This window comes from Coenobita brevimanus, chromosome 69 (genome assembly GCF_032717465.1).
Source record: "Coenobita brevimanus isolate Jiangsu-jjx chromosome 69, ASM3271746v2, whole genome shotgun sequence".
NCBI classification, from domain to species: Eukaryota; Metazoa; Arthropoda; class Malacostraca; order Decapoda; family Coenobitidae; genus Coenobita; species Coenobita brevimanus.
In genome coordinates, this window is record NC_137022.1 from 1,778,278 (window position 1) to 1,804,791 (window position 26,514).

At 41.6% G+C, this 26,514-nt stretch overlaps 1 protein-coding gene across 1 annotated transcript in view; it reads left to right on the forward strand.

Annotated features, from left to right (window-relative positions):
* Positions 1-26,292, forward strand: part of Dgk (diacyl glycerol kinase 1) — a 63,505-nt gene extending 37,213 nt beyond the window's left edge. The window contains exons 10-20 of the mRNA XM_080277434.1: positions 129-246; positions 1,430-1,635; positions 3,523-3,702; positions 13,985-14,101; positions 14,786-14,927; positions 16,352-16,476; positions 19,147-19,287; positions 19,604-19,759; positions 21,174-21,387; positions 22,335-22,516; positions 26,203-26,292. Of these exons, the coding sequence (XP_080133560.1) occupies positions 129-246; positions 1,430-1,635; positions 3,523-3,702; positions 13,985-14,101; positions 14,786-14,927; positions 16,352-16,476; positions 19,147-19,287; positions 19,604-19,759; positions 21,174-21,387; positions 22,335-22,516; positions 26,203-26,292 (1,671 nt within the window). The remainder of the gene's footprint in view (positions 1-128; positions 247-1,429; positions 1,636-3,522; positions 3,703-13,984; positions 14,102-14,785; positions 14,928-16,351; positions 16,477-19,146; positions 19,288-19,603; positions 19,760-21,173; positions 21,388-22,334; positions 22,517-26,202) is intronic.
* Positions 26,293-26,514: the final 222 nt, after the last annotated feature.

Below are 26,514 nucleotides of genomic sequence, written 5' to 3' on the forward strand. Positions count from 1 at the left end.
AAGATTATTACAATAAAGTTACATGTTATACCTGTTTGAAATCAGGGAGTGTTTTTGTGGACACCCTGTATATTGTTTAATGATGATCTTACCATGTAGTGTGTTGTAACATTAACATGCTGTTTCAGAACATGAAGGAGGATGGGAACCATGTGTGGCGCCTCAAGCACTTCAGTAAGCCTGCCTACTGTAACCTTTGCCTCAATATGCTGATGGGACTTGGCAAGAAGGGGCTGTCTTGTGTCTGTGAGTAACCAAGGATTTGTATAGGGATGAGGGTTGTGCTTCACCCAGCTGGTATTTTAAAAGAGGTGCAGTGGTGTGTGGTCCAGGTTGCAGAATGTCGTGGACTTGTGACATATGGAAGGGGAATCATGTATTTACTACTGGAATGGATAATGTACTCTTACCATGGCCTGTTAGAGTTTGTCTTCAATAATTGTCTCTTGTCTGTCTGTGTATCCATTTTTCTATCTCTCTGATTGATTGAGTTCTTTATTTAGCCAAAACAAATACAAAATATTTTACAATGGATCTGAAAATTGAAAAGTGGCTGAGCCTTTGAGAGTAGAAGCTCTCACAAAAGGCACCTGTAATTTGACAACATCCAAATGATCCTCATAACATTTGATTTTTCTTAAATTGTGCTGATTATCTCTTTATCAGAACCAAAGTGATAATACCAAATCAACTCCAAACAAAATTAATAAAATAGTTAAAAAATTAGAATTTCTTATACAGTCCATGTTTATCCTTCTTCATATTATATTTCCTTCAGTGTTTGCCTGGTGCTGCATTTTAATACATCATCATATCCTGTGTGGCAACAATAAAATTATTTTCACATTTCTTTTTAATCCAAGATGCCTGGTGGTTTAGTGGTTAGAATGCACCAGTTGGAGTGACATCCTTCCATAGGTTCAGTCCCCAAGAGGTGACTAGACACAAGTTGACCATTTGTAGTGCCACCAAAGAAAGTAGTTGCTTGTCTACACTTAAATGTTCTGGACTGTGGTACTGTAACTTAGTCTGGCATTAGTCTCAGGCACCTACATCTCCTTGGGGGTAAGATTGGGTAGGCTGTTATTTTTTTATCTTTTATTTTTTATTTATCTTTTTAACCCCTGATACCTATCCAGCATGGTTGTATCCCATGGGCATTATGAAACAGTTCTGTGTGGATCATTTGGCATGTGAGGTGGAGCAAAGGACTTTAGGGACATTTTGAGTGGATGGATGTGTGACCCATTTTTACCGGGCACTCTGCTCCTTATTCTCCCTTTTGCTCTCTGGTTGCTGTTTCTTGATGATAATGATGATGGTTATAACGATTATGATCATGATGAAAGTGGAAATGTGATGATGCTGATGAAGGTGGTGGTGATAATGGTGATGATGATGATCCTTACTTCTTTCTCCTCTTGTACAGTTTGTAAATACACAGTACATGAACGTTGCGTCCAGCGTGCACCGGCCTCCTGCATCGCCACCTATGTGAAGAGCAAACGCACACCCCAGTCCATGCTGCATCACTGGGTGGAGGGCAACTGTCCCGGCAAGTGTTCGCGCTGTAAGAAGACCATAAAGAGCTACAACGGCATCACAGGACTCCACTGCTGCTGGTGTCATCTCAGGGTGAGCATAAGACAGTTTGCTTTTTTTTTTTTTTTTTAATTGCGAGGAAGAAGGAACCAAAGGCTGAGCCTGCAAAACGTTCCTTCCAAGAAACAAAACAAAAACAGTAGAAAAGAGAGCCAAATTCAAGATCCATTCATTTCGTGATCCCTGGACACACTGCGGTTGAAAGACTGGAGATCATAGGAAGTAGGAAATACAGACAGAGGGAGACTGTTCCAGAGCTGACCTGTTGCATAAATGAAGGACAGGGAGTAATCTTTTCCACTCTAGGTTGATATCTACCCTAAATGCAGCCAACCCTAACACCTTTAGATCCCAAAAGGGGTGATACACTTTTTTGTATAGCCTAAAAATGTCCTTCTTTTTGATATTGCCTTGTGATGTAAGTACTGGTAATCAGTGTCAGAGCTGCTTGTGTAATTATATTCCAATGTCAATCAGTCTATCTGTCTGTTGCAGAACCTTTAATCCTGTAAGAAGTGGCCATAAACAAATTGCCTCCACTTTGTCCTGTCTGCTTTTTTTTTTTTTTTTTTTTTTTTTTTTGCTTTCTTCCTTCCAACTCACACACCCCTCTCATACATCTGTCCACTCCATCCCTCCATCTGATCTTTGGTGTCTCACTCCACCTCCTCTCCCCTTCTACCTCACTCACATACACTCTTCTAGTCAGTCTCTCATTCTTCACCCTCTCCACATATATATTCAGTAAATAAATTTTTTATTCAGAAACCAACAAAATTATATTTCAGATGTAAGATTTGCCACCTTGCAGTAAACCCTTAATTTAAGAAGGATCTTTGAGCTTACCAGACACTGTTCTCACACAGGGAGTTTCCTTCCACAGGGACAAATCAGTCAGTCCTGCCAATCTTGTTAAGCAGAAAATTTCCTCATTATAAATAATTTCTACTATTCAAAAGTACATTTGTTTCCTTTATTGTGATTTATAAACCATCATAATCCTTTGAATGGAAAGTCATTTATTTTCATTTAAAATTTGCAAAACTTTAACAACCATTATCAAAAACTATGATTTATTTTTGTATTTTTAAAATCTTATTCATATGGAAGGGAGCTCCACTCGTGATGAATATAGTTCAGTATATAAGGACAGTGCAGCTGCCTGACCGAATGCTTACACGTGTGGCTTGGCTTGGCTGACCCCTACATGGCCACACTTTCACATTTTTTGGCCCCCAAACTAACCCATCTCAATTTCATCCAGCCTTAACATACCCAGTTTAATCTTTTGTAACTTACCTTAATTGAACCTAGCTTAACAGTCTAATTTAACCCTTTGGCCACGATTTAGCATTTCTCAGTCATTCCCCTGGACGTGGCCTAAGTTAAAAAATGAAAGTGCTAATTATAACTTTGTTGCTGCTTTTCAAATAGGAAATGATCGTGAAGTTTCCATTTTTTATTGTGACAATGGTAAAAAATGCACCTTTCCACAAGAAGATCGTAAATTTGGAGAAAAAAATGTGATAATCATTAAATTTTGCTATTGTCTAATTTTGTATCTGCAGTGACATGCTTTGCTAATTTTGCAGCCATAGTGACCTGCATTGCTCATACTTCGCTTGAATATATTTCAGAAGCATAATCAGGCCTGAGAACCAACCTGCAGTACCTTTCACAAAAGTTCACATTTCATTGTATAGTAAGACCTATTATGAGGTTTATATCTGTCATAACGCCAGCCATTATTTGGATTCATCTTAGGTAAAATAAACACATCATAGATATATGTACAGTGAGTATACAGTATTACAGTAAGATACATAATAGAAACACAGAAAATTGAAATACAATACAGTAGTGTGAATACTGATGAAAGTAGAATTGTTCACCTCAGTTTTATATATCTTCACTTGACAGCTACACAACAGGTGTGCGGCGCAGGTCAAAACAGAATGTACATTTGGGGAACATCGGGTACATGTGCTGCCACCCACTGCCATCTGTCCAATAGTCCTTGACCGCCAGAGGTCCATATCCAAGGAGAAGAAGGATCTCCACCGCTCAGAGTCCACCCCAGGCAGTCTGTCTGAAGGCACCGTGAGTCATGACACGCCCTCTTTGTCGTTTCTTATCCATATGCCATTCTCATCTGCTCGGTACATTATTATCGTATACCAACACACCTCCTTACCTTCAGCCCTCCCTCCCCTCCTTTCGTTCATCTCTTCCCCCCCCCATACCTTCCTTTCCCTTCATCTCCCCCTCCCCTTCACTTCCATATCCTTCTTTTCCTTCATCTCTCCTCCCTTTCACTCCCATACCCCCCATTGCTCCTTCCCTAACTCCCACATTCTCACTCCCATACTGTCCCTCTCTCCTTGACTCCCACATCCCCCCTCCCTCACACCCTCACCCTTCTTTCCTCTCTCACACCCTCCCTCTTTCCCTCATTCCAACACCCTCCCTTCTTCCCTCATCCCCTCACTCTTCCTTCTCCCCTCTTCTCCCTCATCCCCCACAACCTCCCTTCCTCACCCACACCCATTACCAAGGAGTACACTATAGCACCAGTTGAACAGGGCAGTACTCCCAGGGTGGATGGAAAGCTGATGACAGGGAGAGTTGGAGCTTCAGTATCATCAGCCTTCAGGACTAGCTTCTGACCATTCCCACTTGCTGAATTTTGTCAGTGTTTAGTAACACAAAGAGTAGGCCAGCATTCTCTCCTCAACAATTACCCCTAACTGTTAACACCAAACTACATGCACATTACACCCCACATTTCCTATTCTAAATTTTAAAAAATGGCATCTCACCTCCCAGCCTCAGAGTCCCTGGAGGGGGGGGTAACGTAAAATCCCCCACCACTTGCCCCGCTCCCAGCGACGGTCAAAATAGATGCTTGGAACCACTGTCTGATTCATTTCTTGTTCATTTCTGCAACATTATTGGCCTTTGCTCTAATTTTTTCTCTGTTGAACACCACTTCTCTTCTTCTGACCCTTATCTTCTCATCGTCACTTAGACTCATCTTAGGCAGCTGATAGCAAACCCTTCTCTGTATCTTCCTCCTTTCTTTATACCTGTTTCAAAGCCAAAGGTGGCTGTGTATATGTATGCAACAACATTCATGAAATTGAATCTTCTGAATTCTTTACCCTCTGGCTTCAGCTTTCCTGTCAGTCTCTAACTAAATATATCTGTGCTCTTTACTTAGCCCCTAATTTTACTGACAATGAAAAATTCTTTGACTGTCTTACTTCTAAGATGGAACACATCCTATCAATTGCTCTGTTCTCTGAAATCTCCATCTTTTCTATCCTTAATGACCTAGAGCAGCTTGTACAGCCCCCTGCCTGTATCCCTGACCATCTTGGAGAGAGCCTCAACATACTTGACCTTTTCCTGCAGCTAAGCCGTCTACTTACACTGTTAACCTTTTCTCTCCATTGGGCTCCTCCAATCACAACCTTATCACTTTAGCCTGTCCTATCATTCCAGTACGGCCTGTGGACCCTCCCAAGAAGCAGCAGCTGTGGCACTTTGAAGCTGCTGATTGGGAGGCCCTCAGGCCATACTTCTTGGATTTTTCCTCGAATGAGTATTGCTTCATGGCCAAGAGCCATGTGAGTGTGCCTTGTGCATTACAGAAGTTATTCTCTCAGGCATGGAGGCATACATTCCATTCTCTTATCCTGTGACAAGTGCAAAAAATCCTTGGTTTAATCACGCCTGTTCTAATACTGTCCACAACAAGGAGAAGGCCTACAAAAGGTAATGGAGATATCCCACCCCTGAATCTCATCTCTTTTATATCTCTGGCTGGAACCATGCAGATCTGTTCTTTGTTCTGTTAAAAATAATTTCATTTGTACTAAATGTTCTGATCTCTGACTCAGATTCCGTTACTTCTAGCACCTTGCCAAAGCATTTCTAACAACTGTACGTCATCATTCATCCCTCCTGTTTTCCACTTTGATGGCTTTGTAGCTGTTTCTTCTGCTGATAAAGCAGAACTCACCACCCAGACTTTCTCCTCCAATTTCACCATAGATGATTCTGGTGGTGTTCCTCCATCATTTCCCTTCTCTTGGTTCCCCATGGTTGACATTAAGATTTATTCAAGTGATGTTTTTTCTGCCTTCATTGGCCTGATTGCTATCAAGGCATATGGGCCTGATGGAGTCCCTCCTGTTGTCTTCAAGAATTGTGCTTCTGTGCTTACACCCTGTCTAGGTAAACTCACCTTTGTGTGTCAACTTGAACCTTTCCTTCTTGCTGGAAGTTTGCTATTATTCAGCCTGTCCCAAAGAAGGGTGACCATTCCCAGCTCTCTAACAGTCGCCCAGTTACATTAACATCCTGTATTTCTTAAGTTTTTAAGTCTGTTCTTAACAAAAAACATTTTAAAGCACCTTTCCTATCACAACCTTCTTTCCAATTGTCAGCATGGGTTCTGCCAGGGATGCTCTGCTTCTCACCTTCTTTTCAGACTCCTGGTCATCCTCCTTTTGGGCTTATGGCAAAGGCTTTGCCATTGCACTTGACATTGAAAAGGTTTCTGATCAAGTCTTGCATAAACCTTTAATTTCCAAACTGCCCTCTTATGGTTTCTGTCCTTCTATCTGTGCCTTCATCTCCAGCTTCCTTTCTGGTTGTTTGGTAGCTGCTGTTGTAGAAGGCCATCATTCTTCTCCTAGAGCTGTCAGTAGTGGTGTTCCTCAGGGCTCTGTCCTATTGCCAGCTGTCTTTCCTTTATTCATCAGTGACCAAAGCTGTATGTCTAACCCAATCTACTCATACGCTGCTGATTCCACCCTTCACCTTTCCATTCGCTTCTCACAGTGTCGATCTCAACAGCTACTTCAACAAACAACGGATGAGGTTATGGCACACGTAATGTCTGTCTTGGCTCATATCTGGTTGGAGTGAAAGTAATCTTGGTTTTAATGCATCAAAAACTCAGTTGTTACATCTTTCGACCTGTCTTGAACATACTTGGAGTTTCATTCTCTCAGGATTTATCTTGGGTGTATCATATTACTTCTCATGTAAAATCTGCTTCCAGGAGATTAGGTATGCTTAGCCAACTCTGAACCTTCTTTACCCCTGCACAATTGTTGACTTTATACACAGGTTTTATTTGTCCCTGTGTAGAGTACAACTCTCATGTATGGGGAGGCTCCCCACATGCAACACATCTCAACAAAGTGGAGTCAGAGGCTTTTCATCTCATTATTTCTCCTCCTTTTACTGGTTCCCTTCAGCCTCTGTCTCTTCGTCACACTGTTGCATCTTTATCTTCTTTCTAAGGCTACCTCAGTGGTCACTGCTCCTTTAAACTGTTGGCTTGCATCCCTTCGCCACTACAGCAGGCATTTAGCACCCATCTAGCAGCAAACTCTCATCCCCTCTCTGCCCAACTCCCTAATACAGGAGTTAACCATTATTCCCAGTCCTTCATGTATGCAACAGGTCAGCTCTGGAATTGTCTTCCTCAGCCTGTATTTCCTACTGCCTATCACCTCTAGCCATTTAAACGCAGTGTGTCCAGGCATCTCAAAATGAATGGATCATGAATTTGGCTCACTGTTATCATGCATTTATTTTTTCTTGACGGGAAGAATCTTGCAGGCTTCTAGTCTTTGGTTCCATCTTCCTCTCATTGAAAAAAATTCTTCCTCACCCACATACCCTCCCTCCCTACCTTCCTCTACCATCCTTGTCCTTTCTGTGCCATTATACATCATACTGCTGTAATGTAGTATTAATCAGAATTCAGTACAGTAAGTCCTGGACATAAGTTCCCCTTATTTATGTTTTTTTTTTTGCCATTAAATCTGCTGATAATTATGTAAAATTCGCTGGCTGCTTTGCAGACTAATTTGCCAGTTTTCCCAGTGTGCAGTACCAGTTGTATGGATGAAGTTGTGACATTTTGGAAGACGTCCTGGACTTGTTTATAGGACTGCTTGTACTGTATTACTATTTTGTAACAGTATCCCACTACTTCTGTCTTCTGTCTGTTATTCTTTTCTCAGTGACTCGTGACATCTGAGAGAATTATAAATATAATCCCACATACCTACTGTCATTTTACAGTATGACAGATATTCCTGTATCAGTACGGTACTCTAGTATTAGTGTAGTTGCTTCAAGTGCTTTTCACCATCTGTGAAAATAAATTGTATTAATTACTCCCATCACATTTTTGCTTAACACTATAGTTTTTTCTCTTCCTAATGATATTTTTTCTGTAATGTTTATATGTCTCCATTATTATTTTTATTATTATTATTATTATTATTATCATTATTATTATTATTATTATTATTATTATTATTATTATTATTTTTATTATTATTATTGTTATTATTTTTATTGTTATTATTATTATTATTATTGTAATTATTATTATTATTATTATTATTATTATTATTCACCAAGACTAATACTGTAGCAGAAGACAGTGATCCTCACTGTCATCACCAGTGAGATGTGCATAACTGAGGTCCATCTGTTAGATGACACTAAAACCTTCTAGTTTTCCCATCGTCTAAACACTCCAGTTTACATCCAGCTGCAGCTTCTTCCATAAGAATGATTATAAACACCTGTGTTCTGCCCCTTAGATACTGCCAGCTTGAAAATCTTGTGTCTTCCTCTACACCCTCTTCATAGGCGGTACCACCTCACATTATCTAGAGCGTTCCACCCCAGCCCGAGAGCTGGAACCTTTTCTTGTCCACTGTACAGTGGCAGCAGCCTTCTTTGTAGTTGTCAATATATAGCTGATGCACTTGGTTCAGGGGGCTGCTCCAGAGGGCATCTTGAAGCCATAGGACACCCAGAAGTACACAGGCACTTTAACATTGTATTTTCACATATCCACTGATAAAATTGTGGATGTGAGGTTCTGGGCAGACATCAGTCCATCTATCCATCATTCAGTCCCTCTTTGACCCAGCAGGAGCTTAAGTAACTGGGGCTAGGCTGAAATGCCAACATATTCATTAAAAAATAAATAATAATAGTTTATCATGGAGCACAACACAAGAATGGCCACCATCAACCAACGTGCCAGCTCTTAATTCCATAAGTGGTTAACCCAGTCTTGTACTGCAGTGAGACTGATTGATGCCAGTGTTTTTTGCAATATAATAGTCATAGAATTCAGACCTACTAATATTGTTGTTGTTGTTGTTGTTTTTGCTTAACCTCAGTGTTTGATTAAACACATCGGTTGAGAGCAGATGATCTGCTGCCAGTATGGAATTTTCCTATATATTGCCTGTGCCAGTGATGTTATCCCTGTGTCTGAATGCATCATGTGCTGCACAGTGCTCCATTGTGTATGTCATGTGGGTGTAATCTACAAGTGGGGCGTGTATCGTCTATGACTCCACCTAACCCATACAAGCTGGTAGCACAGGAAGACTGGGTGGTGTTGTGCTCTAGCCTAGCTGGGTGAACTCAGTCAGCGACACTCATATAGGCAGAGAGTCTGGGCAGCTTAAATTTTGGGTGCTGAAGGGGGAGCCTTGTTAAGGCAGCGCTGTCAATGCAGAATGAGGTGTATCAGTGACAGTGACTGTGTCTTCTGCTTGGAGGATGACCAAACTCCCCTACTGCTGTGCATCCCCACAGGCAAGACCTTAGTTGGCCTGGCAGGGTGACATCTTCATGTGGGGGAACTGCTTCCTGCACTTTGTTTTTAAACTAATAGTGTATATATAAGACAAACTCTCCCCAGTTTGACTTTAGTTCTAAATGAAGTTCCCTTTCTTTTGAAGTTATGGGCTGTGGTGAGGAAAGGTCACGGACAGCCATAGTGTTGCTGTGAATAAACTGTACACACCAGTGAATTGATCCATGTGCTCAGACAGCATTTGGGGAATGAATGGAGTCCCCTGTATGTAGTACAGTATTATCTGATGTTATACTATGAATGTACTGTATATATTTTTGTACCTATGGTACCTTTCCATGTTCCATGTTCTCCCTGACCTTGTCACTTGGAACAGTGTTACCACACCCATTGTTAAGGTATGAGTTCCCATATACAGGGGTATGGTGTTATTGTTGCCAGATGTTCAGTCCAATCTTCCATGATATGTATGTATAGTAAATGCCTGTGAAGCCTGCTTCTTGCTCATTGCACTTTGGGGTATGTTGTTACCTCTCTGATATGTAAACTGTGGTTGTATGATAATGATTATTAGCTCACAGCATTACACCCAAATTTTCAGAATCCATCAGAAAGGGTTTAGTTGAGGTCAAAAGCAACACAAGCCACTCACTATACTGATTTATTTTACACTGATGACATAAAACAGTTGTGGGGATACGGGTTTCTGTTTCTCCAGCAGGTTGAGAATTCTGAGGGCACCTCAGTTCCACGCATGGTTACCCACTATTTATCATTTGGGATTTCATGTATTGGTGTCTTTAGTGAATGAAAACATGAAAACAAAGCTTTCAGGGACTAAATCCCATTTCCTGTCATACTGAGAGAAATGAAGACACCCAATGCTTTGTTGCCCTGACTGAAAAGCAATGTTCTTCATTATCTTCCCATCACCTTGTGGTAACTCAAAAGCATACAGTAAGTTTTCTAATGAAAATGTATACCATCATGGTCATCCTCTTCTAGCCATGTCATCAGTTGGTGGGATCCACCCAGCCATAGGGTAGTTCCAAATACTGTATAGAGTATAGACATTTTACTCTAAGCCTTAGGTGAGGTTTCCTTCCTTTTAGGCATTTGGCACAACTGTAAACACTGTCTTTAGCCTTTTTAGGTCTGAGAAGAGTCTCCTGACCCCTGAAAATGCCAGTGGTGGTTACAGAGAGGGATAGCCTCACTTCTGTATGTGTGAAGAAAGGATCACATGCCTCATATAATGAAAATTGGACACAAGAAGCAATACATCCTCTAATCAGCTTTCTTGTGTCTGGGATGAGTCCTCTCATCAGCATTTAGGACACCTTGGCACTTTTGTAAGATGGCTGTGAGCCTTTATCCTCAGAGTGCTTAAAAATTCGCTCACTTTGAGTGAATTCAGAACTTAGGCCTTGCATTTTTTCATGATAGAATTAGATAAGGCTGAAAAGTGAAGCAGGCAGATTCTTTAAATACTCCCACCTATAAAGGGAAAAAAGTAAAAATACTGTTCATGCAGTTCCTGCGTATTGCAGAATGAGACTGTAACTGAATGAAGACAGAGTTGGAACAGCGATGCTTGTATTGACATAGGGATGTTGGTCTTACTAATACCCAACATGTAGCATGCAAGAAACATCACATTCTTGCAGTGCAGAATGGGAAGAGGACTGTTTCTTGAGCCTTCTTAATCTGATTCATGTCCCACATGAAATCAACAAGGGTCTTGCTATAGATCTTTCCACACCACGTGAGCATAGAAAAATGAGTTATGATGATTATGAGCTTATCTCCACTAGATTATGTATGGTAAGTATATGCACCGCTAATTTATCGTTAATACTCTTGAGGCTTGCTATTTTTTACTGATCTGGTAACACAGTTCATGAAAATTTTTATTTACTACATATTATGATAAAGTCTCCAAGAAACATTGTTATAGAAACCATCCTCATGTTTAATTCATTTTATGACAATAAATAATAGCATTAGAGAATGTTTTTGCATCTTCTTCCATTATATTAATTATTGCAGTCTATGAGGAGGGTCTGTAATCCATAAATTCATCTAATTATCCAGAAACCTTTCCATTATAATCAGGCATTTAAAACAAGTTTTAATAGTTGCATTAAATCCATCCATCCATCATCCAATCGTACGTTGCCCCATGAGAATATAGAAGCCTGGGGCTAGGCACGTTGGTCCTGACACTAAGATGAGAGTGACCAGCCTCACTCATCCCTGAGTGGCATTACATAAGCAATAACTTTAAAAATTGCAGGTCCTCAGACAAATTTTGTGGTTTTTTCCATATTTATAGCCCAAAGGTGCAGCAGAGGACATACAGATGTATTATTGAAACTGAATGTGCAGAGATGTAAGCAAACCCCTAATTTTTTACCATCGTTTATGGGACACCTGCAGTGGTTAGATGTGATCAGCCCGCCTGCAACAATACTGCACGGTCAGACAGTCATTATCACATGTTTCAGGTGCTGGGAAAGGATGGCTTCTTTCAGTGGCTCTGTTATAACCAGGCAACTCTGCTGTCTGGTTATACAGAAGTCCCTCAACTTCCTCTTATCCCTGAAAAGACAGTGGTGGACTGCAGAAGAATTGAAATGTCAGTCTACAGTCCACTGGGTTCATGTCCAGATGAGTCTAAGGCCACAACACTAATAACAGTAACAACATACAATATAGTAAAACCCACTTAATCCAGACTCATTTTGTCTGGAAGCCCACTTAATGTGAGCTGACCCAGTACTCTGTACCATACCTGCTTACCAGCATGTTTGCAAAATTTAAAAAACTGTAGCTTGCTGAAATCAGTAACCTGTAACATAATACTGTATATTGTTTTGAATATCAGTGTTCATGCACATAACTGGCATTCATGTCATGTGACATGTGAGTTTAGTCAGTGATGTGTACATGTGTGCTGTTGTGAGGCAAGTGAGACATGCAAAGTCTTGTAAACAATGTCTTGAGGTAAAGTTTTCATTTGTAATATAGTACTGTAAATTACTTTTTCTTCTATGTGTGGTTTTACAGTAATGCAAAATAAACACCACATAAAGTCTTAGTTCTTATTAATTTTACAATACACATTGGCGTATTTTTTTTTTTTTTTTTTTTTTTTATGTGCTCGACTCTAGGCATAGGCTTCACAGCCTGCTCCCAAGGCCCAGTAGTCCTCCCACATATCATACACCTCTGCATGTCACCACTTCGGCTCTAACACCCACCGTCCATATTGAATACATGCTAGGGCTGTCTCATACAGGACTGGTGTATTGGTATTAGCGGGGGTATTTTTATGACATGTCGGCGGGTCTTCTGGTAGATCAGTAAAGTCTGCTTTACATGAAATTCAAATCCTTAAACTGTTCCCTGCCCCAGCGGGGATTTGAACCTGGGTCCTACGGGACCGCAGGCCACCTCTCTACCAATTAAGCCACCGCCTCCCCCAGTTGTCAGAACAGCACCTGCGTACACACCACATACTGTGATATGAAACATGAAACATGGGGCAAGGCTTGGAAGCATAGGAAGGTAGCACACAGGTGATCCTGCATTCCGACTCCAGATACTGTAAATGGCGATATTACTAGACTTTCTCTAGAACCTAGTTTAGTCTGAAAATTGGTTAATATGGGCTGACTTTGTCTTCTACTTAGTCCAGACTGAGTGGGCTCTGTTGTTCTTCAGAAATTTTTGCAAAACTTGGTGGATTGTCTATACCTTCAAACTGTCCCATCAGTTCCAGTACTATGGCCTTTTGTGGGTTTTGTACAAACACCTTTGACTCTGTAATGTACAGTATTTCTTCGCCCTCCCCCCCTCTCTCTCTCTCTCTCTCTTTTTTTAATAGTCCTATTCCTATATAGCTGATGTAGGTTTTCTTATGTTGTAGTTTAATATGTATCTGAACCCAGTCATACGTATTTCAGATCAATCAGTATTGTAGCATTAAAGTGCAGTCGTGTCTGCACTTCCCATCATCTGTGTATTAACTCTTGATTATAAAGTGCCACCCAGTGCTCACTTTCTTGCCATTTTTGTACTTCCTTTGACCCTTCTTTTCCCAGTGTATTTCTGATTCCATCTTTGTTTCTCATTGAGGTTTTATTAGTGACATAGGTACAACTCTCACTGTTCCCATCCATCACTTGCATTCATTCACATTATTTCTTCTTGAGTGTCTCCCTTGTTGTAGGAACACTGAATAGATAACTGAAAATAAAAGAGTATTCCGAGCAGCAAGATATCACAGCCCTGCTCAAAAAGTTAACTTGCTTGTCTGGTGTCTATGAGCAGAGTGAGTGTACATTGCTATAGTTTTTTTGGCTGTTATAGGTTTCAGAAACTTTTGCTGATCTCTGTTATCTAGTACAGTATTTCATCTTGTATATAACCTGAGTTTCGTATTAGCTTAGTGAGTTTATATTTTACTCATGACTTCTTGTTCTTTATTCTTTTTTTTACCACAGTGAAGACCATTGTATTTTAATATGAACTTTACCATCTTGTATTTTATTTACAGTCTTTATACACTCTTGTAGTTAGAGTGCATGGCTAGTAATTTCCGCAATACAGCATTTGACGTGAGGCTGTGTTTGCACCAGACCAACCTCCCTTTAGCCAGCCAGCACTGCACACCACCCCATGACTGAGGTCGCATGATGAGTGTGTCCTTCCTCCTCCCTCCAACAGCTCTCCACCCCCATGTCCTTCCAAATCACTCCCCTCCCTGGGACCCACCCTCTGGCAGTGTTCGTCAACCCTAAGAGTGGCGGGCGGCAGGGGGCCAGGATACTCAGGAAGTTCCAGGTAACTGTGCAGTGTGTATCACCACTTGTAGACCTTCATTTGATCCTGAAAGTTATACCCACATCATGTACTGGATATGATGTGTATTTCTTTAAACTCCCTCTACATGCATGTATTATATGAATAGAAAACAAACTTCACACATTTCATGCAGCTGATGTAGTATGCAGGCAGGATATCTTTTCTGACAAGCTTTGGTCCTGTATGTTCTTTATGAAAAATCCAGCAATGAAACTTCTACTTCCTGGGTAACACAACATCATGTACTGCAGGTTAACCAAATGATGTTCCTACTGTTCTGCTTGCATACTTATCTGTGCATCTTAGGTGTGGGTACGGTACTTTGGAGAATAGAGCATACTGTATTGGATGACTTTGGAAACAGAAATATAAGTACTGAAAGTGACTGATTAAATACCAGTATTTCTTGTTGCCAATACCTGTCTCCCTCCAAAGTCTATCTATCTATCTATCTATTGCCAGAGTCAACCTTAACAAAGGGTTGTGGTAGCAGTGTAGTTACCCCCAGTACTTATGAATGCCATATTGCTCTTGATTTTCATTTGGTTGTTCCTTTCCCTCCCTGTTGTTTTAGCTTCAGTTGTGACAGATACAGTATTCATTTAATGTTGGTGTGTATTCTGACAAGCTCTTAACCAGCTCTAAATTTATCTTCAACACCAGTACCTGCTGAACCCACGGCAGGTGTACAACTTGGCCAAGGAAGGTCCACAGGCAGGCCTCCAGCTCTTCAAAGATGTGCCCAACATGCGGGTGATTGTGTGTGGCGGCGACGGAACCATCGGGTGGATCCTGGAGCAGATGGGTATGTCAGGGGAGGGGTATGGGCGTAGGTGGGCAGTGTTATGTTAGTGGTGTGGGTAATAGGTACAAGGTATTGTGTGCAGAGGTACAGTATTGCGGTATAGACACTATTGTAGTAAGGGTAGAGACAGTTTCGTGGTAGAGGCAGAGACAGTAACGTGATAGGTGTAGGGACAGTATTGTGGTCTTGTAATGGGGTCTATAAAAATGCCCGCCTCGCTTAGTGGCAAAGCAGGGATCCTCTGTTTGGCTCAGTGGTAACATGCGTGCCTGTGAAGTGCGAGGGCCTGCAGTTGGATCTCGGTCAGACCAGTGATTAGTTTGTTAGGTTTCATTTTGGTTATTATGTTGGTTGGCAGCGGTGTGGGATGTAAAGCGAGGCTTAGAGGGCAATAATGTTGTTGGTTAGCTGACAGCGTCCTAGTCCTTACATCCCGTAGATGAGCTGTCCAGTGTGGTCTGCAGTGGTTCCAGTGGTGGCCTTCGATGCTACGCTACTGTGTTTGAAACTCACCAAACTAATCACCAAGGGGAGAAAAGGGTGATGTAATGGGGTCTGTAAAAGCCCACATTGCTTAGAGGCAAAGAGGGAACCTCTCTTTGGCTCAGTGGTATAGTGCACGCATATCAAACATGAGGGCCTGAGACCGAATCTCTGTCAGACCATTGATTAATTTATTGAAGTTTCATTCCGGTCATTACAGTAGGGGTAGAGACAGTGCTGTATTATGATAGGGGCAGTGACAGTATTGTGGTAGAGACAGTACTGTATTATGGTAGAGATAGAGACAGTATTGTGGTAGGGGCAGAGACAGTAATATGGTAGAGGTAGAGACAGTATTGTGGTAGGGATAGAGGTAGAGACAGTATTGTGGTAGGGATAGAGGTAGAACCAGTAGGTACAATACATGTGTAGTGTGTCCTTGAATGCGAGGCCTGGGGGGACCAGGTTAACAGTGGAAGAGTTGAGAGCATGGATGGGACTGGAGTGTGTTGATGATGTGATGAGGAGAGGCAGATTGAGATGGTGTGGACATGTGGAGAGGATGAGAGATGACAGTTGCATTTGGAAAGTGAGAAGTGTGAATGTCAGGGGTAGGGTTTTGAGAGGCAGACTGAAATAGACCTGGGAAGATGTCACAGTGTGACATTAGGGATAAGGGATTGAGTAGGGAAACTGCCAGAGATTAAGCGGCATGGAGAGCCAACATTAGGTGACCCTATGTTATATGTTTTATGAGTCAGAATAAAGCACCAGTGTTGTACATTGTTAAAGCAGCACTGACCAGCCCAGATCATATATCCAGCATTCTAGTGATGCCATCATTCAGTGTTGCTATTATTTCTGTTGTGTTGGTTGTGTGCTGTGCCAGGGTATGATACAAAGAAAACATACTGAATTGATGCATGTCTTCTCACTGACAGATAAAGTGCAGTGGACCCAAGTGCCAAGTGTGGGCATCATCCCCCTGGGCACTGGTAATGACCTGGCTCGCTGTCTGAGGTGGGGTGGTGGCTACGAGGGTGAGAGTCTCCACAAAATACTAAAGGTGCAGTGATAGAAAGATGTATGGCGGTGACAGGGAGTTGTGGCAGACTGTGTAACGTACCACAAGCCCTTAAGAAACTTTTTTTTTTGTTAGTTTTCATTCCTGTCAGCTTGTCATGTCACGTAATACATTTCATACTTTATTTTAGCAAGTTACATCAGATTTAAATCAGTTTTACGAGGGATGTGTAGTATGAAAGTGGTTGATTAAGGACATATTGAACCTCTCCGGTGTGAAAAGTCTCCTTAACCTGAATACAATCATCTAGAGACAGCAAGATGTAATGGAAAAATATGTCATCAGATTGAAGGAATTTATGTCCACGTTAAAGAAAAATTACGGTACCAGTTAAAGTTGTATTGTTACCTATAAAGCTGATTTGCCAGATTCCCACAGTTTACACCACAAGTTATATGGAGAAATTTTTGATATTTAGAAAACTCTGTGGACTTTTAACGAAGACTATGGATTCTGACTTGATAATTCTGAAAGTAAAAGTTTATATTGAATTTCTATGTACTGTACTGTATTTTACTTTGCTTAGTGGGGCAGAGCAGTTTAATGGGACTACATAAATAGGTAACACAGGAAAGTGCTTCAGAATGGGACCACCATACCAAGTCTTCAGTACTGAAAAGCGTTATAAAACGAATGCATATGCTTCTCTGTTGAGTTTGTCTGGTATCTCGCATCCAGAACCACCAGACCAGAACCACCGACCAATAGATGACTGATGATGTTCGGTCAGACTCGGTTGAGCAGAATAAGATGAAGAAGCCTATCACTTCCCGATGTAAACATTTTATTTGGTTCTATAGCAGGAATCCCAACAGTCCTGGCCTAAACTTACCAAACGTCTCCTTCATCGTGATCCACAACAGAATTACTTTCATTCCCTCAGTAGACCTGATTTCAGCTACAGTTGTGAAATCCCCTACAAATGTGTTGAATTGAACTGGATATGGAGTAGGAAAGATGAGCGAGTAAATGATTCATTGATGGAGAAAAAAAGACCCAGTGGCATAAGAGTGAAGGTCATTGTTACTCAGATTCATCAGTTTAGGAAGGGAAGAGGTTGTGTAGATCAGATATTCATTCTTAGATCTTTAGTGGAAAAGTTTCTAGAGAAGGGAAAGAAGTTGTATGCGGCTTTGATGGATTTGGAGAAAGCATATGACAGGGTGGATAGACAAGGATTGTGGAAAGTATTAAGAATATATGGAGTAAATGGGAAGTTGTTGAATGCTGTGAAGAGAATGTATGATGGTGCTAAGGCTGCAGTGCGTGTATATGGTGAACTAAGTGAATTTTTCTCTTTGAAGGTTGGGTTGAAACAGGGATGTGTCATGTCTCCATGATTGTTCAATCTGTACATGGATGGGGTAATAAAAGAGGTACAAGGTAGGGTAGTGGATGTTGGAGTGGCCCTGGTGAGAGAGGATAGTGTTTGGAAACTCCCTGTACTGTTGTTTGCAGATGATACTGTGTTGTTGAGTGAAGACAAAGGGGAGCTGCAAGGCATGGTGGATGAATTTGGGAGAGTGTGTAAGAAACGGAATCTAAAGGTGAATGTAGGGAAGAGTAAAGTGATGGTCTTTGAGAGAGGTGAAGTCAGTGAATGTACAGCGAGGTTGGATGGTGAGGAATTGGAAAATGTGAGTACGTTTAAGTACTTGGGTAGTGTGATGAGTAAGGATGGTGGTTTGGAGGGTGAAGTGCTTGAAAGGGTACAGCAGGGAAGAAAGGTTGCTGGTTCTTTGAAAGCAGTGATAAGAAACAGGGAAGTGAGCATGGAAGTGAAAAAGTTACCACATGACAGTATTGTGATACCAACTCTAACGTATGGAAATGAAGCTTGGACGTTGTTGGAAGGACACAAGTCAAGAGTGAGAGCAGTGGAAATGAGTTATTTAAGAGGAGCCTGTGGAGTCACATGGAGAGAGAGGCTGACGAATGAGGATATAAAGGAGCGTTGTGGTGTGGATGTGGATGTGATAGGAAGCGTTATGAGGAACACACTGAGGTGGTTTGGCCATGTGGAGAGGATGGAGAGTGAGAGACTGACGAAGAGAGTGTATGCGAGTGAGGTGGAGGGGGGAAGAGGGAGGGGGAGGCTGAGGATGAGATAGGGGTGGAGAGGTATATGAGAGAGGGGGGTGTGAGTTGGGAGCAGGGCAGTGAAATGGCTTGGGACAGGGCAACGTGGAGGCGATTTGTTTGTGGCCACCCCAAACGGGATTGAGGTGTCTGGCAATAAATAGATAGATAGATAGTAAATGAGTGTGTGAGAATGCAAGGTACGGAAGGTGATGAGGCTGGGAAAATAGTGAGATTGAGATAGTTGGATGAATTATGTATGGAGGAACTCATGATAATGGGTGGGTGCCCCTTTTTTTAGTCTGATAGTCAGTGGATTGACTATTTCTGGTAGATACGAGAAAAGTACATTGTTAAAGAAAATAAAAATCTGTGAACATGGATAGTCCAATGAGATGGAGTCAAGATTCTGTGATTCTGTTTGTATATTTCCTCATGGATTCACATCACATACATTTGTCAGAAAAAGAGATTCCGCATACTGCCATAGTGTAAAAAGGGTGCCAATTCCTTTATGATTTACTTCTTTATAAATACTGATGTTAATGGTCAGTGCGGTCTCTTCTTTCATAGAAAATCGAAAAGTCGTCTGTGGTGATGATGGATCGGTGGCACATTGAGGTGTCAGAGCAAACCAACACACAAGACTGTGAGGGTGAGGTGGCCGACCGCATCCCATACAACATTGTCAACAACTACTTCAGTATAGGCGTGGTTAGTTTACTGGACCATATTTATTATCATTATGTTTACTGCACAGCAAATGTTTCTTATGTAATGTCACACTTTAGGCCTACAGTACTAGATAATGTTGAACTTCAGAGGTGCATAAGCCGGTATATTAATTCTTCCTGCTGGTGTTGCTTCTCTTATTAGCCTTCCTACCAGTTGATTTACTTTAAGAAACATTGTGAATTTCCTTCTTGTACAGTAATTATAGTGCTGAAAGGTAAACTTCTGTCAAACACCATAATAATTATATTGGTGGTTATAGTTCACTTCTAACATTGCACTAATTACTACCTTCCAGGATGCTGCCATCTGTGTCAAGTTCCATTTGGAGCGAGAGAAAAATCCTGAGAAGTTCAACAGCCGCATGAAAAACAAACTTTGGTACTTTGAATATGCTACCTCAGAGACATTTGCTGCTTCCTGCAAGAACCTCCATGAGGATATTGATGTTATGGTGAATGTCCATTTGCATTATGTTATTTTTTGTTAACCTCTGTGCAGTTGATTGACAGTAGCTGCTTGGATAACATACGTAGCGTGATACATGTAATTTATAATGTTTTTAATCTACTTATAGGTTATTCAGATTGTAAATTAACTTTTCTTGCCCAGTTCTTCAGTAACAGTACTCATCACATGGTAGTGTGCTTTCAATTTTCCCAAACAGAACTTGATGATTTGACAAAAATTTCAGGGTACTTACCACTCCTTTACCCAGTAATATAAATCCCATCAGGCATGGGCATGGTTTTCCACAGTGTTCCTTAAAAGACAAAAATTTGGCAATGTATGTGAAGGATGAAGGGATTTAAATACAGCAATCACAGCATATACTTCATGTTTTGAACTTGATTTGTTTATATAGCACTTTCACTATAGACAAAGCTAGAAATAACTCAAAATTAGAACTAAGATCATGACTGTCACACTGCATGCATTCTCAGTCAACTCATTAATGCATTTAGATAACAAAAGGAGTGAAATGCCTGAATTAATGTGGTATTATTTCTGTATATATGATGTTGTGTGTTAGCTGTTCACATTACAATTGAACTTTTACATTCTGTGATCCCACTTCCATGTGTTCTTTCTTATTGTGCTCCCTTTTGATGTGTTAAGACACTGCCTTCATTTTGCTTTCCATCTTGCCATTTCACCCGGTATATCTCACCAGAGTCCTAGTCTTTGCACATTTGAGATTATGTGATACCTGTTCTGTAACACTCAGTATGTCTTCCATTGATAATCAGACTTCCCTCTTCTAACACTCATGCCCTTTCCTTCCACTCCTTTGCTAACAGCAAGTAAGTTTTACAATTTTATAATATGCCAGTCCCTCAATCACCTTCTGAAAATCCTTGACTATCTTTTCATCCTTGGCTACTTTTCACTCCACATGCAACACCAGCACCCAGTACCTCTTACGTGTTTTCTTCCACTCTGTCACCACCATCATAGATTCCATGCTCTCTTACAACTCCAGTCCTTCTCATATGATTCTTGCACCCATGCAACACTAACACCTCTCATGATTCCTTGCACCCTCAACAACACCAGCACCTCTCACATGATACCTTGCACTCTCATAACACCAGCACCTCTCACATGATTCCTTCCTGTCTCACAGCACCAACACCTCTCGCATGATTCTTGCACCCTCACATGATTCCTTGCCCTCTCACAGCATTAACACCTCACACATGATTCCTGCACCCACATGAATGTTTGCTCTTTCACAGCACAGCACCCACACCTCTTGCATGATTCTTACACCCACACAACACCAGCACCTCTCAGTTGTATCTCTGCATTCTTGTAACTCCAACCCCTCACCACTCTTGACACTAAACTTCCGGATACCCTCAAAGTGCGATGGTGTCTCCCTGGACCTCTCGAATGGGCCTTCCCTCCAAGGCATTGCAGTGCTGAACATCCCCTACACTCATGGAGGCTCAAACATGTGGGGAGACAACACTCTTAAGAAGCGACACAAGACCACCAAGGGCCGCAAGAAAAAAGACCGTGAGAGAGAACTATCTACTTCCTCTTTCACCTCAGCAGATCTCAGTACAGCCATACAAGGTGAGGACCAGCAGTGAGTTGGAGAAACAGTGTGTTTGTAGAGATGAGTGAGTTATATCAGGCCGGTTATTTGCCAAAGGAAAAGAGGAAAGGTTTAACTGGTGTTGGTGTTTGTAGCAGGGAGGAAATTATATTACTCTCATTCCTTCAGTTTTGAAAGACTGATGAAAGGGAATGATGGTAGCAGAGTGTTAGTAAACATGATTGGTTTTGGTGGTGTACATTTTTTCACCTTCTGAAAGACTAATGAACGGGAATAATTGTGACAAACATTAGTAAACGATTGGTGTTGGTGGTGTACACGCACACGCATAAAAAAAAAAAGGAAAGGATTACAGTGCCTGAGAGTGTGATACTGGTGGTGAAGCATGTGTAAGAGAAAATGTATACTAAATATTCAAAATGAAGCACCTTAGGCTGGGGAAGTGACAGATCTGAATGTGATGGATGAATTTTTATATCTGGGAGCACAAGTGTTTGGCCTCTCTCTCTCTAACCAAAAACATCGCAGTTAAAGTTGTTACACTTCAAGCAGCATTTTACCTGAAATTATTGAGGACTTTAAGTGAGTTGCTGTGGTCTAGTGATTAGAATCCCCGAGTTGGAGTGACAGTCTCGCATAGATTCCCTTTCCAAGCACTAACTAGATATTTTTGACCACGTAATGCCACCAAGGGAAGTAGGCTGATTGGTATGTACCCTTAATGTTGCTGGAGTACAGTAGCCTAGTCTCATGTCCCTACACCTTGAAGGAGGTCATATTATTGGCTGTTACTGATTCCATTACCATTTTGTTAGCTGATTTCATGTGCTTCTGAATGCAGCAGGAGTGTATGTTTATTTTCTCTCTCCTTGCTTTCTGAACCTGTCCCACTCAACCTCAGATGGGAAAAGGAGATCATGATGATGATGGTGATGATGCATGCTGTCCATTTCTGTCCTTTTAGACATTGGAGACAAGCTGATAGAGGTGATAGGCCTGGAGAACTGCCTGCATATGGGTCAAGTGAGGACGGGTCTGCGAGGATCTGGGCGGCGGCTGGCTCAGTGTTCCTCTGTTGTCATCCGCACCAGAAAGAAGTTCCCCATGCAGATTGATGGCGAGCCCTGGTGCCAGCCCCCATGCACGGTGAGAGGAACTGATAGAAATGTTGAACAGAGTGATTGATTCACTAAAACCATCCGATAATGAGGAAAAATTTACTGTGGCTTGTGGCCACTGTAAATTACCCGCATTAAAGGAGGGAGCACTCTACTGTGGCAGTGCATCCTTCCAATAGTGCCTTTTCATGACTACCACCATGTTGACAATCTCTTGTTATAGGCCAGCATTCAAGGTGGAAAAATGGCAGTTTTAGGCACAGTTAAAGCGAACAGAATGTAAGTTTATTTGATACAGGCTAGCAACCATGCAGGCTGCAGCTTTGATATAGTGGGTTGTAGCATAACTTTTCAGTTTAGTTCTTCCATTGCACATCAGTGTCCCTTGGTGTGTTGAGCACTATGTGTGTGGTGCATTCCTGGTGTTCCAACTACAGAGCCATATGACATAGGCTTCCCTAGTGTTTCTCATAGCTAGGTTCCCATGCACTGAGCCCTATTTGTTATTTTGTTCTTGTGGCCAGGTGTACACATGATGCATCTCAGCAGGAGCATCTTGCCCAGACCCACAGGTACTTCAGGACCCCTTATGCTTCTCAAGCATTTTTCTGTTAATGTAAATTCCAGCAGAGGTCTGGACTCTCAGAAAAGTGTGTGCATACATGTTGTGATCATATGGTAAGAATGGATATAGAAAGACTGAGTATAAATGAGCAAGACAGAAGGTGGTAGAAGGCATGGTAGGCCAAGAAGAAGGTGAAAGGATTATGTCAAATATGTTCATGAAAAAGTGAGATTCGAGGTCTTCAAAAAGAAACCAAACATTTTAAACAGTGTACCAACTAGCCAGCATAGCATGATCGTGATGGGGGCTCTGTATAGTGGCAACTTTGAACTCCAGTCAAACATTAGCTGCATCAGGCCACATCACTTATGCATCAAGGTACACATGATTGGACAGACATGTGTTTGGTGCACTTGGCAAGTTTTCTTTAATCTTTTCTGTTGTCTGAAAACTGGGGACCTTTTAGGGTGAACTCAAACTTGGGAAAAATAAATAAATAAATAAGTCTGCAGGAGCCAAATCTGGAGTAGGGTGGCTGGAGGAGCAAAATCATCTCGTGCTTCGTCAAAAAGCCACAGATAAGGAGCAACGTATGAGCAGGTGCATTGTCATGGTACAGCATCCAGTTTTATTTGTCCACACCACAGGTCTCTTCCTTCGAACTGCCTGCCTTAAATGCTTCAAGACGTCCAAGTAAAACTCATTATTGAGTGTCAGACCACATGGAACAAACTCATGATGAATGACACTCTTCCAGTATAAAAGGACAATCAGTACCACCTCCACATTTGAATGACTGTTTTTTTTTTTTTCTTCTTTTTTTTTTTCATAACGATGTTCCAACCTGTGATGATGACTGCCTTTTTGTTTCAACGTTGTAACCATAAACCTATGTTTCATCACCTGTTATGATATTTTTCAGAGTATCAGCATTTGAACAATCAGACAGTTCCTGACTGACTGTGACACAGTTCTTTTTTTTGCTCATCTGTCAGCAGATGCAACACAGATTTTGCAGCAGTACAATGCATCTTCAGTTTTTCAGTTAAAATCATGTGGCATGAAACTTTACAGATGCCTTCTTCTTTGGAAGCTTCATGGACAGTCAGGTGACATTTTCACGGATCACAACATGCACTTTCTCAACGTGATCATTGTCTTTTGACATGGAAGGCTGTCCAGATTTAGGACTGTCTTTGCTGGAAAGTCTTCCTGATTTGAACTGCTAGAACCACTTGTGACACTGCGCACAGCTCAAACAATCCTCCCTTTAAGCATGTTGCAACATTTGAAAAGCCTCTATAAAAGTTTTTCCAAATTTGAAACAGGCTTTCTCTCAGACACAATGCTTATCAAACTCCTTCTTCATTCAGCTTGCAACAAACTGCCAAGTGCACTAAATACACTTTCATACAAGTGCATGTACCTTCTTGACTAAGTGACGTAGCATGATGCAACTGGTGTCATACTAAGTTCAAAGTCGCCACTACACAGTTCTCTGTTTGCAGTCACGCTATGGCAGGCAGCTGGAGCGTTAGTTAAAAAGTATGGTTTCGTTTTGGACAGACCTTGTATGTACACTGATGAAGCCAGGGAGTTGACTTGGATTAAGCACATGTGGAGAAACATATGATGAGTCTGTGTCATCCTTTTTTAGCATAATACTGGATGGATTGACCCTGTGTAGCAGGTGTACAGTATCTGAAGTAGTGATCCCTTGGTTATCACACACTTGGTTATAGCAGTTTTTGTTACCCTGCAAGATGAATATCTGTATTCCAATTCCTGCTGTTATCGCACATTTTTCGGCTAAAAAACATCGTTATCGCACACCTGAGCTGATTTCTGGTGTACAATCTGTGGTTTCTGATTGCTTTCAGGGATTCAAAGATGAGTCCCTACTCAAGGAGTTAATCCCATGTGGTGGAGACCACTAACTCTCCATCTCACTCCCTAGCCTCCGAACCCCTCACCTCAAGCCCATCTCAAGTGTCTGTTTTTTTTTTTTTTTTTTAAATGTGTCCAACTCTGGGCATAGGCTTCACAGCCTGCTATCAAGGCCCAGCAGTCCACCTACATACCATACACCTCTACATGTCACCACTTCGGTGTTAACACCCACCATCCATATTGAATACATGCTAGGGCTGTCTCATACAGGACTGGTGTATTGGTATTAGCGGTGGTATTTTTACGACATGTCGGCGGGTCTTCTGGCAGATCAGTAAAGCCTGATTTAATGAAATTCAAATCCTTAAACTGTTCCCAGCTGGGATTTGAACCTGGGTCCGTTAGAATGGCAGGCCACCTCTCAACCGATTGAGCCACACCTTCCTTATTGTCCCCTTTTCATAATTTTCTGTTATATTAATCAAGCCTGTGTGTTGCTGGTGCTGACTCTAACAGTATGTATGTATTTAGTGGGTCTGAATTGTTGTAAAAGGGAAATTTTGGGTTTACATGTGGGGTGTCTGGTACCAATCAGGATAAATCCCAAGGTTCTGTGCTTTTGTTACAGTGCAATTTCGTTATCAGGCATAAGGCACAGTACCAGTTATGCACAATAACCAAGGGATCACTGTACATCTATAAAAAAAAAAATACAGTAATATACACTGATGAGGTTAAGTTTGTAAAATGAAATCAGAATTCACAAGACCTGAATGCTGTGTAAATGAGTGTATGGTCCATAGCTGGTACTTCTCTCAGTTTTCACTTTATTTCTGGGTCCTACTGCACTTCACCTTCAGGTTGGAAAATCAACACACTCAAATAAATGATTCCATGCTTCCTCATAATGAATCCCTGTATTGAGGCTGGCTCTGGTACAGCTGATGTTTTCTATATACTAGGCTTTTACCAGGTTGACCCTTGTGCTTATGGTGCCTAGCCCTACAGACTTTCACAGCCTGTAAATGACATACTCTGACCTTGGCTCCATGGGTGTCACAGTCCTCCTGAGCTTCTGTCAGCCATATTTGTCCTTATGGGATCAAGGCATCTGGTAATGGATAGGTAGATAGTGAAGAGGTTATTCATTTAGCTACCTGGCAGAGCTACGCCCCAGATGAATAAAATTGATGTACTAGCACATAATAAAATCCATAAGTGATCACTTGTTCAGTAAAGAATTAAAATGGTCTTTGCAGATCCACATCACCCATCACAACCAGGTGCCAATGCTGATGGCGCCGGGTGCCCACCGCAAGAGGGGGCTGTTCTCCTTCATGCGCAAATGACGGGGGGACGTGGGGCTGGCCAGAGGTGCCCCTAAGTGCCCCAAGGATTCTCTCAGATTTGCAAGGCTCCGTTGTCTGGCCAGGAGGAGGTGAGAGAGGGGAGGGGTGAGGAAGGTAAGAATAGAAGTTACAAGGAAAAAAAAATGAAGGAAGTCTGTTGCGACATGATAAATAAGTGAGTTAGGGGAGGAAGGAAGGCAAGGAACAGAACAGAAAAGATGA